We start from the raw sequence: 18,817 nt of genomic DNA on the forward strand, positions 1-18,817 counted from the left end.
CCCATCACCGCTTGTGCAAGCAGACGTTTAGTGCTGGATCAGCCGCCTCTCTCCGTGCTGGGAAGTGCAGTGAGGAAAGAGTGGGTACATGCCTGGGCAGGGAGGTGATTTTGGGGATGGACCAGGAAGATTTCTGACCCACTGGAGCCAGAAAAACAGATGCCCAGGTGTCACTCTGCCCCATAGCTGTCCCCATCACCCCTCTGTCTTCTTCCCTGACAGGGACAAAGCTGCAGCTGGGGTTGAGCTGGGACTCTGTTGTGATGAAGCCCGTCCCGTGGGTCCTTGCCCAGGAATCTTTGTCACAGCTGAATGGCCCATGATTGAGCAGCTTGAAGGAAAGGACAGGAGGAAGGAAGGAGGGACTCCCTCTCATCAGTTCCACCTTGGTGAGCAGAGAGGCTGCCGTGCCCTTGGTTTGACTCTAGATATATTTGCAAGAAGGATCCATTTTCCAGCTCTATTTGGAAGTTACACATTTTGAGAGAGGGAGAAGGTGTTGCTATCCACTACACCGATCAGTGGGTTTCCTATCTTATGATGGAGACAGGTCAGGGTCACGTGAAAGGACTGCCAGGAGATGGAGGCAGAGCTCAGCAGGAGCCACACATCATCCTGGTGGGAACTGAAACAGGAGGGGTTTCAGCTGCACTTTGAGGAAATCCTCATCCAGAAATTTTGTTGAGTGTTCAGCCCTCTGCCCCTTCCAAGAGCCATCGTGCAGGAGAGGAACAAGTCTCTGGACACAGCCTGGACCTTCTGTGGCACATGACAGGAAAAGCATCTTGCTTTGGGTACTTGATCATCTCTACTTCCAGTCCCAAACAGCTGCTGTCAGCTCCTGCCAGTGTTACAGGTTTCCATGTGTTCTCAGAGATCATGGGGACAGAAGCATAGCTGTCCCATTGCCCTCCCAAATATCTCCATCCCACCCACAGACTCCATGTTTGATCCCATGGGCACTACAACCCATGTCTGGGTGGGGAACGGGCTGGGCCTGGTCCCGTTCCTTCCCTTGCCTTCCTGGGGCTACTCAGCTTGGATGAGGGGCTGCAGGTCCGGCCCTTCTCTGCTGTCCACGGACCCCAAGTGCCCCTTCCAGGCTGCCCTAATCCCAGCCTGCAACAGGGATATGGGGAGGGATCATGTGAGGATCTAAGCAGGTACCCTGATACCCTGGGGGGTGGGAGGAGAGGGGAAAGACGTCACTTCCCATCTTGCATCTGTTACAGGTGTTTCCTCTCCATCAGAGTGCAAATGGATTTGCCTGCTCCCAAACTGCTCCTCCAGCCTCATCCCAGAGTGTCTCCCTCATCTGACAGAGCTCCTCTGCCCTGGGATGAGTCTCAGGGAAGTGCATAAGCTTTGGGATGCGTCTCATCAGGGATTTTACTGTCCCGGTGTGGGGAACCTTGATAACAGATAACAGCCCTTCCTGCCAGCTCGATGTAACCATCAGGGAGTCAAACTTTTCCCAGCTTTGCTGGGGCTTGTTAATGATGCACTGTGTGGTAATTAGCACTTTCATCCCTGCCCGCAGCTTAGAGAGAAGCTTTCTCTTGTAATCCCTGGCATTAGAGGCCAATTTTAAGCAATAAGCATTTTTCCATGGAAACTCCTCTGTCTTATATCTCCCTGCCAGCCTTGGAATCCCTTCACACCACCTCCTGAGGGGTGTGAGCTTCCAGATCTCGGATCAGCAGAGTGAACATTGTGGTGGAAGATATCCAAGGCAGATTTGGGGTTGGCCAGGTCTCCCATGCATGTTGTCTACCAGCTCTGGGTGTCACAAGAGCTTTGATGGACAATGTTCAGAGCTCTTCCCACCCAGTGCTCCTGTCCCACCAAACATCACCCTGGGATGGTGTCTTGCAGTTGGTGACAGTCCTGCTGTGAGTGAAGGGTTGAACCAGAGGCCCTCAGCAGTCACCCACCAGAATTTACACGAGACTGAAGGCCCTGTTCCTCGCACCATAGCCTCACAGACCTCCCAGCAGAGCTGGTTCCCTAAAACCTTTCAGGGTATGTGTCTCCCATCCTTCCAGGGAAAATACACATGGCAGGGAGCCAGGAAGCTGGCCCTTCATGAAAGGACGTGGTCTTCTGAGGTCTAGGCCTGCCACCCAAATGTTCCCAGGCAAGAGGAACAGAGTCCCTGTTGTCCCAAGTCCCAGGTAAGTATTCCCACAAGTCTCCTGCCCTGCCAGGAGCTCCCTTATCCCTTCCCGTGGCACTTGGATCCAGGTCCTGGAGCAGGTTGCTGCCTCCCACACCAGCAGCACGGCCAGGCTGGAGCTGCTTCCTGAGGCCATGCTGGAGGCTGGTGGCTCCCTTATCAGTGCCACCACCCTGGACCAGTTTTTGCTGGTTTTGGCCTGAAAACACAGGCACAGATTCCCTCCTGAAGGCAAAGGTGTCCTTGGCACGTGAGAGGGTGGGGGATGTCAACGAGGCTGTGGGAACAGTGAGAGAAGGAAATGGAAAGAAAGGAGTGTCCTAAGTTTCTGTATCCCACCTGGACTAGGAAAGGGTCTTACTGTATCCACCTCTGCCTACTCCTTTAGGAAGCAGATTTGCCAGAATTACTGCTTGGCTTGTCTGCCACAATAGGAAAACACCTCAGTGTGGCGGTACTGACCTACACATATTTTATAAAATCCCTAAATTCCATGGCAATTCTTGCACCTCTACAATTCCTGGCATAGTCTCAACATTGTGCAAGGAGTTCAAAGGTTGGCTGGTGGCCATGGTAGGAGGTGGTTTATGGCACCTTCCTCTGCAGCACAGCAGGACCGTGAGTGCCACGAGCTGTAACTGGTGCAATTTCCCAGTGCTCCCTCAGGTGCATCCTGCTCACTGTATTTTATGCTCCACGAGCCTGACGAACCAATAAATATATGAACACCTTATTCCTATTGGAGTCCTTGGCTCCTTCTCAGCCCCATACAGAGGTTAAAATGAATAGAAATGAATAGAAAATGGCAGCGAGATTGTGTTGTGTTCTCTCACTGCACTCCAGCACCCTGATGATTTTGGGAGTCCTGTGGCAGGAGGGCTCTCATCCAACCCCATGGCTGGTTTTGTCCCTACTGCTCTGGAGCTGTTTTCATCCCATACAAAAGCCCATAAAAGAAGACTTTGTGGGTCTGTAGCTGGGATGGTCCCTGTCTCTTGCTCCAATTTGGTGCACACACACTGTAACAGCATCTCCTGAGCAGGGTCATATAGAGGGCTTTGGCTCAGACACAGCCCTGAGACCTCCCAGACTGGGCAGGCAGGGGACTGTGATTCTGCTGACACAGCCAAGCACCTGTGCCTCTTTCCTTGGGTTATTCACAGCAGGAGAGCACTCAGGATTTCAAGGCTCCATGTTCTGTGATGTCCATGCTGTAGTTTCTGAAGCACAGCCCATCCCAGTCCAGAGCAAGGCATTTCCTTGGGGCCAGGGTGAACACATCCCTTGGGGGAAGATTTGGCTTGGAACCAGCAACACTGGAGTGATTTCATATCCCAGAAGGCTGGGATTTCTCCTGGGCTGAGAAAGAGGGTCAGGAGAAGAGTTTCCTCTAAAGACCAGAGCAGTGAGAACAGACTGGTGTGTCCAGGGAGTTTGGCCCCTTCTCATTTCCAAGTGAAACTGGAGAACTGTTGTTCCAATGTGAAATGGGTTCCAAACTGCTGGGGCTCCTACAGAAGTACCAGATCTCTGTCAGGCCTCTTGCTGTCTACCATCTTTAGTTGAATCTCTTCAAGAGCCAAGGACCTGATGTAATGAAAGGCTTCACCACAAGAAAAAGGAAAAAGATTCTGTGGATTGAGATAAGAACAGTTTGATAATTGAAAGATTACAAAAATGTAAAAATACTAATAATACTAGTGATACTCCATACTACTACTGCTAATGATAATAGCTGTAATTTAAAAAAAATGTTAACACCCAAGAAAAACAAGGGATGCACGATTCATGCTCACCATCTGCTGACCAATGCCCAGGCTGCCCCTGAGGGCAACTGGAGGCTCCTCCCAATTTATATACTGAATATGATGTTCTGTATTATGGAATATCCCTCAGCTGTCCTGGCCATGATTCCCCCAGCTTCCTGGGCAACTCCTCACTGGCAGAGCATGGGACACTGAAAAGTCCTTGGCTTAGAGTAAGCTCAGCAACAGCCCAAACATCCCTGTGTTGTCAACATTATTCTGGTCCCGCATCCAAACCACACCTCTGGACCAGCTACTGAGACAAAAATTAACTCTATCCCAGTAAAACCAGGGCAGTAGCCACCCCTTACCCACACCACTGACGGTATGCCAGGTTCCACACTTCCCAGGACCCCGTCACCTTCCTTGTGTTCTGATGGATACACACAGAGATCATTCCCACAGTTGATGGACTGTGCCTGTAAAAGTCCACTGAGTTCATTTCGACCATGACCTTGGGTTCCAGCTGTCTTTCAGGGCAGCAAAAGTTTGTTCCATGCTAAAGCCAGTTCTTATTCCATCACCACTGCACTTGTCCAGTTTCATCAAAGTTCATCCCTTGTTAATGTGATGATCAGAGGGGAGTCAGGTTCAGATCTCCAAATCCAGACCGTGCTGTGAAGTGCCTGGTGGGATGAGGAGTGTGTAGAAGTGCCATAGAAGTGATAATGCACAGCATTATGTACCAACTGACTTCATACAATTGAACTTATCAGCTGTTCTCACCCGAGATCAAATTGCCTTGAGGCACAATTGGTCTTTCCCATCCTCCAGCACCCACAAAGTGGACTCAAGTCCTTGAGCAAAAGGAATCCCATAGATTGGGTTTGCCTTTGCCTGAGGTAGGAATAACCCAGATTGTTTTCTCCAGCATATACTTTATGTGCACTGCAGGAACTTTACCCCATTCTGCTGTACCTAAAGGTTTGGATTGGGCAGGGCCAGCCCAACAGGCAGATCCCTTGATGTTGACTGAGTGGTTGTTGGCCTCTGTTAAATGCATATCTCAATGTTTGAAGGTCCTATCACCCTCTCAGTGTCATCTTCACCAGTCTGATTTTTCCAGAGGCTGGTGCATGATAGGAAAAAGTGAGCTGGTGGGTTATATCATAAGGAAAAGGCCTTTGTATCCCTTAGCACAGAATCACAGGTTCTCTGAGGTTGGAAAAGACCTCCAAGACCACTGAGTCCAACCAGTGACCAATCCCCACGTTGCCAACCAGACCAGAGCACTGAGTGCCCTGTCAAGTCATTCCTTGGACACCTCCAGGATGGGGACTCCCTCTCCCTGAGCAGCCCCTTTCAATACCTGACCACCATTTCTGTGAAAAAATTTCTCCTGATGTCCAAACTGAACATCCCCTGGCACAGCTCGAGGCTCTTTCCTCTCCTTCTGTCCCTGTTCCCTGCAAGCAGAGCCCGACCCTCCCTGGCTGCCCCCTCCTGTCAGGGAGTTGTGCAGAGCCACAAGGTCCCCCCTGAGCCTCCTTTGCTCCAGCCTGAGCCCCTTTCCCAGCTCCCTCAGCCGCTCCTGGTGCTCCAGCCCCTTCCCAGCTCGGTTCCCTTCTCTGGACCTGCTCCAGCCCCTCAATGTTCTTCTTGGAGTGAGGGGCCCAGAGCTCCCCCGCAGGACTGGAGGTGCTTCAGCAGTGCCCAGCACAGGCGATGGGCACTGCCCTGGGCTGTGGCCACACTAGTTTTGCTACAAGCCAGGTGCTGTTGGCCTTTTTGGCCACTTGGAATCTCTATAAGCTTTGAGATCGTACACTACATTTAACGTCACCTCCTCTGCACTAGGATGCCCTGCTTCCTGGAAATCATTTGGATACAGTGCCAAGCTCTGGAAACCCACTTCCTCGGGCTGTCCTGGCCTCTGTCCTGGCCGGGTTTACCTTGGTCAGGTCAGGGTTTCACCCCCATGTCAGGATATGAAGAGCTTTTCCTGGAGGAGCGTGGGGGATGGCAATGGAATTTAGGAGACGGTTTTGCTCCCTGATGGCAGCCTGCTTCCCTTTCTGCCTCTTTCCCTCCCTTCCTCACTGCCTGGCTTGTTGGTCTCCTGTGGAAGAGAGGTCTCCAAGCACCTCAGAGGAGGGAGCACCCCACCCCGGGGCCTGATGTCTTTGCGAGAACACAGCAGGAGAGTGTCCTCTGTCAGCGAGCACGGCAGGGAGCACTTCACCAAGCCTGGGACAACAATGACACCAAGTGGTGGCAGTGGGCTTTCACTGGCACCCCCTGAGCCAGCTCCTGCTCTGAGTCACCCCACAACCAAAGACGCAAATGTCAATGGTGAAGGTGGCTTGTGTCCATTTATCTCACTTCACGTTCTTTGCCATGGCAGGGTGGGGGGAAGCCGAGGAGCAGCAATGCTCACAGCTGTCCAGGAGCCCTCAGGGCTTCCAAGGAAATGTGTCACAGGTCTGAGCAGCCCAGGAAAGTCATCCCAGTGACCCTGAGGGGTCTCCTTGCATCTCTGCTTGTGGTGTGCAGAAACAGCAAGTTCTGCTGTGAGCAAGGACTTGAACCCCAGCAGCAGTGTGGAGGGTCATCCTCAAACCAGAGGAGCAATGGGAACAAACCAGAGCTGGGAAAAACACTAGAGTGAAGAATTTACTAATTTTCTAAGCTAGGGCACAAAGCTTTGGTCCTGGAACTTTCCAAAGAACATGATCTGGTGAGTGATAGGACATTGTGCTAAGCCTGAGCATGCTGTGGTATTACCCAGCAGGTAAATGTCAGAAAGGTGGATGACAGGGCAGAGCTGGCAAACTGCCAAAAATGATGAGCTTCTTCAAAAGCTTTCTTGACCTTCTCAGTTTGTAATCTAAATTCAAGAGGGAATAGGGGTTTAGTTGTTTGCCTGTGAGGGAGAAATAGAAACACTGAAACAGCCGAGCAGCGGACCCAGGCTCCACACGTGGAGGTTTTCAAGCCCTGAGTAACCCAGTCTGAGCTCAGGGCTCACGCTGCTTTGGGCAGATGGCTGGACTAAAGATCTGCTGAGATTTTTCTCCAGCCTGAGTCATCCTGCGCTTGTAGGATGGTGTCCAAGGGAGGTGCAGGACACTCAGGGCTCGGGGGACCAGCATTGCTCCAGTCTGTGCAGCAGTTCAGAGAAGGAGGATGAAGAGATGCTCCACGGTGGAAAATGCACTCCTTGAATGGACCACTGCCACGGAAGGCACTGCCTGTGGAAGGCTCATCCATGACAGAGCAGGTACATCCCTCCTGCCTGCAGCTGTTGCTTCCACAAGAGGACTGAGTGTCACCTGCAGTGACAACAGGGAGGAGGAGAGGTGCTGGAAGTGAGTCTGGCAAAGGGGAGGGGAGGTACCTTCCCCAGGTGTGAAAATGCTTGGGGGGTTTGTTTTTTTCCAAAACCTGAATCAAATACTTATATTAAATTAATTGACAATAAATTAACTTATATTCCCCAAGGTGAGCCTGTTCTGGCCATGGCAGCAGTCACCAAGTGACCTCCCCCTTCTTTATCTCAGTCCAGAGGAGAGTGACGGGGGGCTGGGGACAGACAGACAGAGAGGCAGCTGGACAGGTTCTGGCTCAGGCAGTGGGAGAATGAGGATCTCACCTGGGTGTCTCATGGCCAGGAACCTGCTCCTCCTCCAGTGAGCTTGACAGGGTGGTCCCATGACACATCAAGTCAGGAACCCCATTAGGCTCTCAGTCCCTCACACTGCTGGCTGGGTGGCATCTGGTTTCCTCCAGTGTCAAACACAATCCACAGTGTCATTATTTTTCTTGCTAATGATTAGTTTTAAGCCAATTAGCTTAGCTCTAGCTAATGAAAAGGTGAGCTGGGGGTCACCCACATCCCAGAACACAACAACCAGTCTGGGCAAAAAGTAGACAGAAGTCAGATTCCTGCGCGAACAACTGCAGGACAGTGAGAAACCTCTTGAGCAAAGCTGGTGGGTAGGAGACCATGAAGGGCTCACAAAAGGAATAGCTACAGGTGGTGCTACAGGTGGGCTGTTCACCAGCAGAATGTAGAACCTGGGAGGCTCAAGGTGATGCTCTTCCCTGGGGCTGCAGCCAAGCAAATGCTCCAGTGAGGAAGAGGAGGCTTCACAGGATCTGAACTATCTTTGAAGGGATAGGGAGCATGGTGGGAAGGTCTCCTAGCATGGCTTTGACCCCTTTACTAGTTATCAGCATCTTCAGATGCTGGATCATCCCTTGGCTTGGTGTGATGTGGCTCTGAGGTTCCTGTTCCTGGGAGAAGGGCTCTTGTCCTGTGGGATCAGAGGATCAGGCTGAATGGGGAGCAGAGTGGGAAAGTTCATGGTTTCATTTATGGCATCATTCTGGGCTCTGCTGCCAGGTTTTGCCCTTCCGGAGGACATCCCCAGGGCCATGGAGATATTCCAAGGAAAGGCTGACACAGTAGCAATTGCTCAGCTGGGAGAAGAGAAGGCTCAGGAGAGACCTCAGAGCTCCTACTAGTGCCTAAAGGGGCTCCAGGAGAGCTGGAGAGGGACTGGGGATGAGGGACTGGGAACAAGGGCCTGGAGTGCCAGGACAAGGAAGAATACCTTCCCACTGCCAGAGGGCAGGGACAGATGGGATATTGGGAAAGAATTTCTCCCTCTGAGGGTGGGGAGGCCCTGGCACAGGGTGCCCAGAGCAGCCGTGGCTGCCCCTGGATCCCTGGAAGTGCCCAGGGCCAGGCTGGACAGGGCTTGGAGCAACCTGGGCTAGTGGAAGGTATCCCTGCCCATGGAATATGGCTACAAGATGATCTTCAATGTGCCTTCTAACCCAACCCATTCTCTGATCCCATGACCCCAAGGAGGGGCTGGCAGCCCTGGGGTGCATCTGTGAGCAGCACTTTCAGAAGGTATAGAACCAGAGTCTGCTCATGGGACTGCTCCATCACTCATTCCAGCCAGGTCGCAGCTCCCTTCCCCAGCCATCCTGCACAACAAAGGGCCTCAGGGCTGTACCTCTGCCCCTGGGTGTGCTTAGCTACATGCACGAGGTGAGGGTGCACCAAGCCATCCTCACAAAGCAGCCTCATCATCACACTGTTTGATGCCAAGGCCAACGAGCCTGCAGTTAACCCTGAGGTGCCACAAGGCTGGGACTCTGACTGAGCCAGAAATCCCACCACTGCCAGGACAAGATTTTGCTGGTAATATTCCCAGCAAGGAGGGTCACAAATATGCTCCAGCGGTGAGTGGCGTGATCAGCTCACCCAAGTGTGCTGTTTTGTCACATCAGGGTCTCCTTCAGTGAGTAGAGGCTGCAGGGACTGAATCCAACCCCTCTGAGCTGTTGAGAGCCAGGAACTCCCCTTCACCCTGCCCCAAGGTGCTCTCACTCCCCCTTCTCCCTGCACAGGCCCAGGGGGGTCTGCCCTCCTACCTCCACAGAAGAGTCTGTGCAAAGAGCCAGTTTTATTCACAGGGGCACATCAGACGTCAAGAAAACACAAAACATACAGGAACTATACAGGGAGGCTCCGCTTTTCACACACACCATCGCTATTAACAATATTACACAGAGAGAATAAATAAAAGTGATGTTGCTGTAGAAACCCCCAAGGACGATGCTGTCCTGCGTTCACCACGCACAGCCGACCTTGCAGACCTCATCGTCCCCAGCTGCACCTCCTCAGTTTGAAAAGTATTTCTCCAGCACCTTTGTTAAAAGCCCTGTCTCCTACAAAACAAGACACAACAGTGAGACACGGGGTCATGAACACAACCACCACCATCACCACCCATGCTGGGTGCCACGGGGCAGATCAGACAAACATCCCATGCTGGAAGCATGATGGCACTTTCAGGGGTAGCTTGGGACAGCCCATGGGAAGGACACAGCCAGAAGCCTCCCATCTGTGCTCCAACAGCTGAACCATGGCTGTCAGATGTCAGAGGGAAACTTCATCCCAGTGAGGCAGCAGCTCCAGGGGAGAGCCTCATTCAGCAGAGAATGTGAGAAGGCAAAAAGAGAGAAAATACAGCAGGGAAGAGTCACAGAGGGGCTTGTGGGAGTGGCACTGCCCACAGGTCCCAGAGCTATGCAAGGCAGCACCTGCCTTCAGGCAGAAGGGCTCTCCCCATACCCCTGGAGCTGTTCCGTTCCACGAACACGGTCTCTGCATCCTGGGGAATTAATGCCACCCATCCAAGGAGATGACAAAGGATGGATCCTCCTCTGCCACCCCAATCCTTGTCACACACAGCAACGTGGCAGCACTGCGAAGCCCCAGCATGCTGAGAGCCAAGCCCTGTCTGCCACACATGGCTGGAAAGTTGAGATGGAAGAGACAGATCCTGAGCAGGGCATGGACAGGGAGTTGCACAGGGCAGAGCTATGAAAAAGCCTGTGAGGAAGGTCAGTTCAGGCTGGGTGCTGACACCCAGTGTCTAAAAACAGTCATGCTGAGGGGGAAAGCCATCAGGGTAGACAAGCTACCCGGACAGCTTTCCCCCTCAAGCCAAGCCAAGCTGGACTGGCACTGTGACAACCACAAGAGCAAGAAAAAATAAGGTCACACAGAACAGTACAACCTGGGCAGCACTCAGAGGCACTGGGGAGAAGCAATTCTGTAATATCCACAACAGCACAGAGGTGAGGATGCCCTGGGGATGGGTGGGAGAAAGGAGCAGGAGGGCAGGAGTTGGGGAAGTGAGGTGCTCAGAGGTGCCCAAGGAGCAAAACCAGAAACAGCACCCAGCAAGGTGACCAAGGGAACCAGGGCACTGGCCAAGGAGAGGCTTCAGGCTTTGGGAAGAGAAAGGGAGGGGCAGGAGCCAGCTGTACATCAAGCAGCTCAGCTGTGATGCCACACATGGGCAGGGCATCCCACCCAGAGAGGCACCAGGCACTGAGACAGGCACTGGCCAGCACCTGCGTGGCCACAGACAAATTGCCCTCCAGCAGCAGAGCTTTGGCACCCAGTCCCACACCTGGCCAGTACCCACCCCTGAGCACTGGGAAGGAGCACTGGCAGGGCTGGCAGGGCTCAGGCACTCAGCTGGAGCCTGTGGCACAGCACCAGTGCTCGGGGCAGCCTCTGCACAGGCACATCTGCAACATGAGCAGCGACCTACGCAGGGGAGAGCCCCAGGGAGCACCTTTACCAAATTCACACCACACACTCAGAAACAAGGCAGGTCAGCACATCTACCAGCTCTGCCATCCTCTCAACAAGTGCCCTCCTGCTCAAAGGTTCCTTGGGGAGGATGGGGAAGGGTCCAGAACCTCCACAGCCCTCATCTTCTTTCCAGCTGCATCTGAGAAGCAAAGACTGCAGCAGCCCAGCACAGCACACTGCACAGGGAGTGGGGTGGGCTGATGCCTTCAGCCATGCCCAGCTGGATCTTCACTGTGAAAAGCCCTCTACCCAATGGGAACGGCTCTTTAGGAAGCCTCAGTTTACCTTAATCTGCTGAAAGTGAGTAAAACAGGTGCTTGAACAATCAGTGGCACTCAGGCTCCCAAGTCTGCAACTCTGCTCCACCTGTGCCTTCCCAAAAAAAGCATAGAGGAGCAAGCCCTGCCTAACCCTGCGTAGCAGAAATAGCTTTACCTGTGTGCAGTGCTACTGGACAGCTCCTCAGGCTTCTGGCCCAGTGGGAAAGCACAGGTGGGACTGACCTAAGAGAATTTCATCCTTTTTAGACTCCCAGTTACTTCCTGCAGTGAGTGGAAAGGGTGAGGCACCAGGGAAGTGTGCAGGAGGCAACAAACAAGCAGAGCCACACAGACGAATTCCATCCCTGGACTGAGCAATTGGATCTCCACATCCTGCCTGAGGATCTGTGTCTGTGCACTGCTCCCAGGGGCAGGTTTTCCACGAGGAGCTGAGCGAGCTCCAAGGTAAAAGCCACAGTGAGGAGGCTGAGGATCTGCCACAGTGGGACCAGTGGAGCTCCTGCCCCCTCCCTGCTCCCCAAAACCCGCTCTGCAGCAGCAGGACCAGTGCACACCTCCCTTCTGCAAGGCTTTGTGCCCTCAGCACTGAGGAATCCCAACCACCGTGACACAGAGCCAAAGCTCTTTGCTTGACAGATTCTTTCCCTTCACACACTCTGTCCCTCTTGGTCTCTCTCTTCAGAAATAAGAGGGAGAAAGGATTTCCCTGTCCTTGGAAAAGGGGACACCATCCTCTTCTGCATCTGGCTGAGGAAGACCCAGATGCTTATTAACAAGCCCTGGAGATCACCACTGTCACAGCTCCATCGCAGTGTTACTTGCTCATCCTCACACCCTTCCCAAGCACCTGGGATTGTTACCGCCCAGCTAGACACACGCCTCAGGACACTTCTCCTCTGTCCCTTTATGGTTGGTCTTAAGAAATGGTTTAAGGAGGGTTAAAAGGGGGGTAAAGGGGGGAGTGCACCTCTAGCAGCTGTGCAGGTGCTCCCATCTCCAGCACAGCTCCTCCACCTTCCTGCTCAGAGCATCTCCCTCCATGTAAGTCAATATTCACCTGGTCAGTGAGGTCATATTTCCCTTGGTTCTCATCCAATAGTCTTTCTTGCAGGAGGATTTTCAGGAGCTCCCGGGTCAGCAGTTCCATCATGTCCTCCAGCAGGGCTCGTAGAGAGGGACCGAAGACCACTGGCACTGCAGGCTCCTCCGGAGTCTCCAGGTGTGGGGAGCCTGTGACGCTCTTCTTCCCCATGAAGTGACCTGCAAGACCACACACGGTGTGTCTGGGGGGACACAGGGCTCCGGCTGGGCTGTCACCGGCCACCCTGCACCAGCACAAACCAGCAAGAAGCACCAAGTGACCTAATGCCCAAACCAGCCGAGTTAAGGGAAACCCAGAAATCCCAGGTCGTCACTCCGCATGGGATTTTTGGGAAACTTTCCACTCGGCTCCTGCTGACAGGCTCTCCGGGGTTACAGAGATGCCACCCGGGGAGGCTGAACCTGATACCCACGGATGCCGGACTGGTCAGTCTGCAGGGGATGTTGGACCTAACAGCCGGGGATGCTGTACTCGTCACTCGCCTGAGGACGCTGGACCTGCCGCCCGGGGATGCAGGTGGAGGTGGCTTCACGCCTGCCCTGGTCTCCCCCTGCCCACCGTGGTCCTGCCAGCATTCCCCTCCCCTCGTGGGAGCGGGGGGCTCCGCACAGGCAGCCACAGGACAGCGCAGGAGCTCGCCGTGCCCCGCACACCCCGCGTGTCCCCCCGCCCGGTACCTGTGGCCCAGAGGTTGCCGCGGGGGTTGACCTTGATCTTGGCGGCCTGGCTGCGGTGCTCGGCGAAGTCGAGGTGGACGGCAGGTCCCAGCGCGGCTCCGCAGAGCAGCAGCAGGAGGCAGCGCAGCGCCATCGCCGCCGCGGGACCCGCGCCCGCCGCCGCCGCCGCCGCCCTTATACCCGCGGGGGCGGGACCTCGCTGACCCCGCCCCGCCCCGGGCGGGCACACCCCGAGCTCCGCTTGTGCCCCTCGGGTGCCAGCCTGGCGCTCGGGCGGCGCGGGACGCCTTTTGTACTCACTTTCAGCAGAGCCACCACTGGGGCTGAGCCCCACTCCCAAATCTCTCCGTCATGGCCTGTCCGTGCTTCCACCTTCTCCATGCTGCCTTTTTGCGCTGGAGCTCAGCCATGAGCTTCATTTCCAGCTCAGCTCAAAGCCATCTCCCAATACGTGTACCTGCGCACCTGATTATCGCGATGGATAATCCGAGGATCCTGTCCTTAAGGACCTGCCAGCTCTGCCCAGCTCCGTCACTTTCCAGAGGAGCCTCCCAGAGGATCCCACTTACAGCAGAGCGTGAGCACCAGTCCGTGTATCACTTCTCACCTTTTCCACTCCCTTTGAGGTTTTGCAGACCGCTGTTTCCTCATTACTTATACCCAAACCTTCCATGGATTATCATGTTCCCCAAGAGCTCCTCCTTTTCCATTAAAGGCATGGAGCTGTGCCCAGCCATGCCAGGGATGCAGATAGTGTGTGCCCAGGGCTCAAGTGAAGTGAATTCCAGGTAAAACTGGAAGCATTTGATCAGAGGGCTCCAAGACACAGGTTCTGCTCTGTTTCTTCTTATCCCTTGCCTGCAGCCAGCAGGGATTCCTCCAGGTTCCATATTTACACAGGGATACTCTCAGAGTCTGGACCTCAGCAGGCTGGGGTGAGGTCTGGTGGGGGTATCCAGGGTCCGATACAGTCCTGGCAGGTCCATAGTGATGAGGAGGGCCTGGGGCCAGGTCAAGCCAGTCACTCAGTCAGGCACTGCTGAGCTCCCACAACACAGATCACTGACAGACTACAGGCCCAGGGCTGAGCTCAAAGTGGTTCCTGGGTCCACGTGGATAGAGGAAATTCCCAGGTGAGACATGAAAGTCAATTAGTGTCCTAAAGACCCTGACAGCTTCTGCTGGATTTACAGTTCCACAACTTCGCGAGGAGCTGCTGGTCAGTGGGGATGAGATGACCCAGTTCTGGGAAGTGGCAGAGGGAATTCATTAGCAATGCCCTCCTCAGCATGTGCTACTGTTCAGGAGAACAGGGCTGGAGGGGACACATTCCCTTCAGCAGCAGGGGGTCAGAGTTCAGACTGCAAACTCAGCTCTAAGTTTACGAGAAGAAAAAAAAATCCCAAAGTGTTCCTGTGTTACCAGGCATCCTCCCAGACTGTGTGAGTGTCCCCTTGGGTGGCCAGGTCAGCGTGGGCTCCCTTACTGTTCCAGAGATGTGGCACAGTGATGGACAGGGCCTTCTCCTCCCTCACCCATCAGGTGTGACACCTCTGCCAGCCGTGTGTCCAGCTGTGCTGGAGGTCCTGCACTCCAAAGGGGGACCTCACTCCACTCTCTCACCACATTCCTTCCCTGTGTTCAGCAGGAGAATGGCTGAGCAGGCAGTGCTGGGCTTGCCACTAGAGGATGGGATCCTTTAGGGGGCCACGGGGTGCATGAATACAGTGCTCACCCCAGATATGGCATTTGCAGCACTGCAGCCCCAACTCTCACATTCACAGCATGGCAGCCTCGTCTCCCCCATCGAGTCAGCAGAGACAGGAGACCTGAGGCCCCTGGTGCCAGTGGTGCTGCTGGCTGGGACCACCACTTGGGCTCTGGCGCCCCTGCCAGTGCCCACACGCCAGTGCTGCAGCTGGACAGACAGAAACAACCCCGGTCCTTCTCTATTTCCTCTCTCAGGCTGTGTCCCCCGCCAGCGTCCTGCACTGCCATTGCACTGACAAAACACAGCTTGAAATGGACGGACATTATCCCAAGCCTTTGCTTTAAAACAGTTTTAAATTCACTCATGGTGGCCAAAGTGATGGAAATTTGGGGTGTCTGGAGAAGGTGTGGGATGTAGGAAGGGCAGGAGGAGGAGGAGGATGTGAGGTCCAGAGAAGGTTCTGGATGTGGATGAAGCTCCTGGTGCTGCCCAGCACTGGCACAGCTGAGTCTGGCTTCTCCTTACCCTGGGGAAGGAGTGTTTTTTGGGAAGCTGAGCAGCAATCCTCCACTGTGGGGAAGAGCAAACTGAAGGGTTACCTGTAGGATTAGGGAGGATGAAGCCAGGGATAAAGTGATCCCAATTACAGAGGGCAGAGGAAAGAGCCACAGGCAATTACAGCACCAGCTGAAGTGTGACGGGGTTAAGTCCCACTCCTTCAGTGCTCCTCACAGGCAGCCCCAGGGACAGGGGCTGAGCAGCGGGAAGCTGCAGGGTTTCAAACAGGATGAAGCCTTTTGCACTGCTCTAATTAAATGCACAACCAAATGGACCCAGATCGTCCTTCTTTTTCAGCTGGTGTTACCTCAGCCAAGGTAGGAGCAGAGGCGCAGGATTTTCCATCCCAGTGGCACTGCTAAGCAAGCTTGGGAAAGGCTGGGAAAAGGAAATCAGGGAGTTCCTGCCCTTTTGCAGTGTCACCGTAAACCCTCAGAAACGGAGGGGGGCTTCAGATTAATTGCTGAGTACTGAGGCTTGACAACATGATGTCTGTGTGGGAGATGTGAGCCCATAACCCTGATTTCAAGCCTGGAAAGAGCAATGCAACAGCTACTCAGAGACGTGTTGGAGGCTGGAAGTGGGAGCACAACTCAGGGCAGCCGGTGGGGCTTTATTGGAAAACAACTGGTGAAAGGACACCGAGCTCAGCACTCACTGGGCAGCAGCAGCACCAGTGCTGTGGATCCAGGCAGGGCTCCAGGAACAGCAATTCCTTCCTCCACAGCAGCCTCGGTAAATACCAGCCCCAGACACCAGCAGAGAGACCAGATTTTCTCTGGATTTCCCAGTCTTCACAAAGAAGTCGTTCCTAATTTTCAGGAAAATAACTGGCACCCAGGACCTGCTTAGGAAGGGCACCAGGACCTGAGCTCCAGACCCTGGTCACCCACCTGGTGGGTTTGTGGGAGATTTTCTGCCTCTGCCTTTGTCCTGCTTTGGTGGGTCAGGGCACCACATCCAGCCTGGAGCCTGCTGGGACTTGCAGCATTCCAGGTAGGAATTGACACTGCAGTGCTTCTCCACCACTTGCTCTCTCCAGCTCAGCAGAGATTCACCTTCCCAATAGCTACCAGCCTCCACGGGAATCTTCCCAGCTTACATATCAAAAAAAGCTGTAGAAATTCTACTTTATAAATCAATTTTGCTGGCAGAGGTCAGCACACTGACTTCCACAGGTAATGGAGAGGTGACTCCTTGGAAAACGGCAGGCTGCTGCTGGTTATGTCCTCGAGGCAGAGGAGGGTCAGCACAGAGCTACCCCTCCCCTCCCCGTGGGATTTACCCTCCGGGGCTGTGTGAGAGCAGCCCTGCACAGCCCCACACCCTCCAGGAATGTCCCTTCCCTCCCAAAACACCTCGAAGGTCCAGGGATCCTCAGCTTCCCCGGAAGATCCCTGCAGATGCCTGCAGCCAGAGGGAGCAGGGGTTGTTTTGCTCGGTTTTCCCCCAGCAATCGACACACACCATTTCCTCTGGATGGCTGCTGACCACAGAACTGACATTTTCACAGCACAATCTGTAACAACGCCGACGTTTCAGATAGTAACACTTAACTTGGAACCCATTGTTTTACAAATAGAGTTAAAATTGGTTTTCCCCCCTGTGCACTGTTTTATATTTATGTACATTAAAATTTCATCTTTTTTATTACCCAGTCTCTTCCCTCTTCCCTTCTCCCTTTTGTTCTTTACATTTTAACAAACAATTTTTTCCCTGTAAGGATCTCACCCCCTGTTCCAGGGCTGCCTCCTTCCTTCAGGAGCCTTTGCTGAGGGACCTTGCCAAATACCTGTGGGAATCCAGGTGGATGATCCCTGTGGGTTCACCTTGCCCATAAGCCTCTGAATTCCTTCAACAAGTTCCAAGTCTACTCTTAGGGTGTCCTGTTCCTTATCAAATTCCTGTCCAAGTAGGGATAAGATGAGCAAAAACAGACCTGTGAAACAGGCACTAGTAGCAAATCCTCTAAATGCACCTAAAGATGAAGCAGGATTTCACCAGATAAAGAAAGGAAACCACAACTAAGCAAAATAAATGGATGCAAAAACTGCACAGCCAAGAGGGCCTTGCTAACAAATGTAACAGATCAACCTGGAAACACCCTGGTTCAAGGGCTTTAAAGCAAGGTCCATTTTGTTTTTTCTCTGCTTTGCATCCAGGTCTGGAGTCCTCAACACAAGAAAGACATGGACCAGCTGGAGCGAGTCCAGACATGGCCACAGAGATGCTCCCAGGGCTGGAGCCCCTCTGCTCTGGAGCCAGGCTGGGAGAGCTGGGGGTGCTCACCTGGAGAGGAGAAGGATCCAGGGAGAGCTCAGAGCCCCTGGCAGGGCCTAAAGGGGCTCCAGGAGAGCTGGAGAGGGACTGGGGACAAGGGATGGAGGGACAGGACACAGGGAATGGCTTCCCAGTGCCAGAGGGCAGGGCTGGATGGGATATTGGGAAGGAATTCCTGGCTGTGAGAGTGGGGAGGCCCTGGCACAGGGTGCCCAGAGCAGCTGTGGCTGCTCCATCCCTGGAAGTGTTCCAGGCCAGGTTGGACATGGCTTGGAGCAACCTGGGCTAGTGGAAGGTGTCTCTGCCCACAGCAGGGAGTGGGACTGGTTGGGCTTTAAGGTTCCTTCCAGCCCGAATCATTCGAAGATTCCATGATTTAGTACCGTTGGCATTGACTCTGCATCTCCCAAAGAGGTGGCCAGGCTGGCAAGGGAGAGACTCCATGCTGTGGAGTTCAGGCTTCCCAGGCCCTGCAAATATCCACCTGGGCTCAAAACTGATGGCTCTAATAAAAAACAAATACAAGGAGCAAAGGCCTCGAATGCCCCTATTTGTCTCCTTCACAGAGCTCCTGGTGCCAATAAAACTCTTAGTAGCAGTTAAGTTGCTTCAGCCTCTTCTTCACCACTTTTCCAAAGCCAGGTCCTGCCACATGCCTGAAGGGTCTATTCTGATGTACTTTTCTCTTGTTTACAAAGATTAAATCCCTCTGTTACATCCATCTGTCCACAGGCAATAGCTGTTGTTTATAAAAGATAAAAGTTGAAATCTCACACATCTTGTTTTCAACTCATTTTCAATTTTCATTTAAGCTGTAAGTGAGTTGTGGTTTTCCCGGAGGTTTTCCTTTCACTCCATGCCTGCTGGATGTATACAAATAACTGCTCTGCAAGAAGACTTAGAGAAGAAAATCGTGTTTTCTTGCAGGCAAATCCAGGCCCAGCTCAGAAGTGTCCCAGCCAGAATTATACAGCAGAGATCTGACATCCCAGTTTGAGAGAATCAAGGCCCAGAGAAGTTAATTTCCTTCATATTATTTTTCCTTCAGATCTGTTTCTATGGAGAAAGAGGAAGTTGGAAAACAAAGGTGATACCAAAACG

The 18,817-nt window shown here is 53.4% G+C and overlaps 1 protein-coding gene across 1 annotated transcript; it reads right to left on the bottom strand.

The window, feature by feature from the left end:
- Positions 1-9,381: 9,381 nt before the first annotated feature.
- Positions 9,382-17,685, bottom strand: NMB (neuromedin B). The gene is made up of 3 exons (XM_039557959.1): positions 13,168-17,685; positions 12,446-12,648; positions 9,382-9,666 (listed from the first exon to the last, which is right to left on the bottom strand). Exons 1-3 carry the CDS (start codon positions 13,298-13,300, stop codon positions 9,619-9,621), a joined length of 384 nt encoding a protein of 127 aa, XP_039413893.1. The 5' UTR covers positions 13,301-17,685; the 3' UTR covers positions 9,382-9,618.
- Positions 17,686-18,817: the final 1,132 nt, after the last annotated feature.

The sequence above is a fragment of the Corvus cornix genome, chromosome 10 (genome assembly GCF_000738735.6).
Source record: "Corvus cornix cornix isolate S_Up_H32 chromosome 10, ASM73873v5, whole genome shotgun sequence".
NCBI lineage: Eukaryota > Metazoa > Chordata > Aves > Passeriformes > Corvidae > Corvus > Corvus cornix.

Bases quoted from the DNA above. Each gene is read 5' to 3' on its own strand.
- NMB (XM_039557959.1), bottom strand. From the start codon at position 13,300: ATGGCGCTGCGCTGCCTCCTGCTGCTGCTCTGCGGAGCCGCGCTGGGA. The intron at 12,649-13,167 runs GTACCGGGCGGG...GTGGTCTTGCAG, and splicing joins CGGCAACCTCTGGGCCACAG to GTCACTTCATGGGGAAGAAG. The intron at 9,667-12,445 runs GTGAATATTGAC...CTTGTTTTGTAG, and splicing joins AATATGACCTCACTGACCAG to GAGACAGGGCTTTTAACAAA.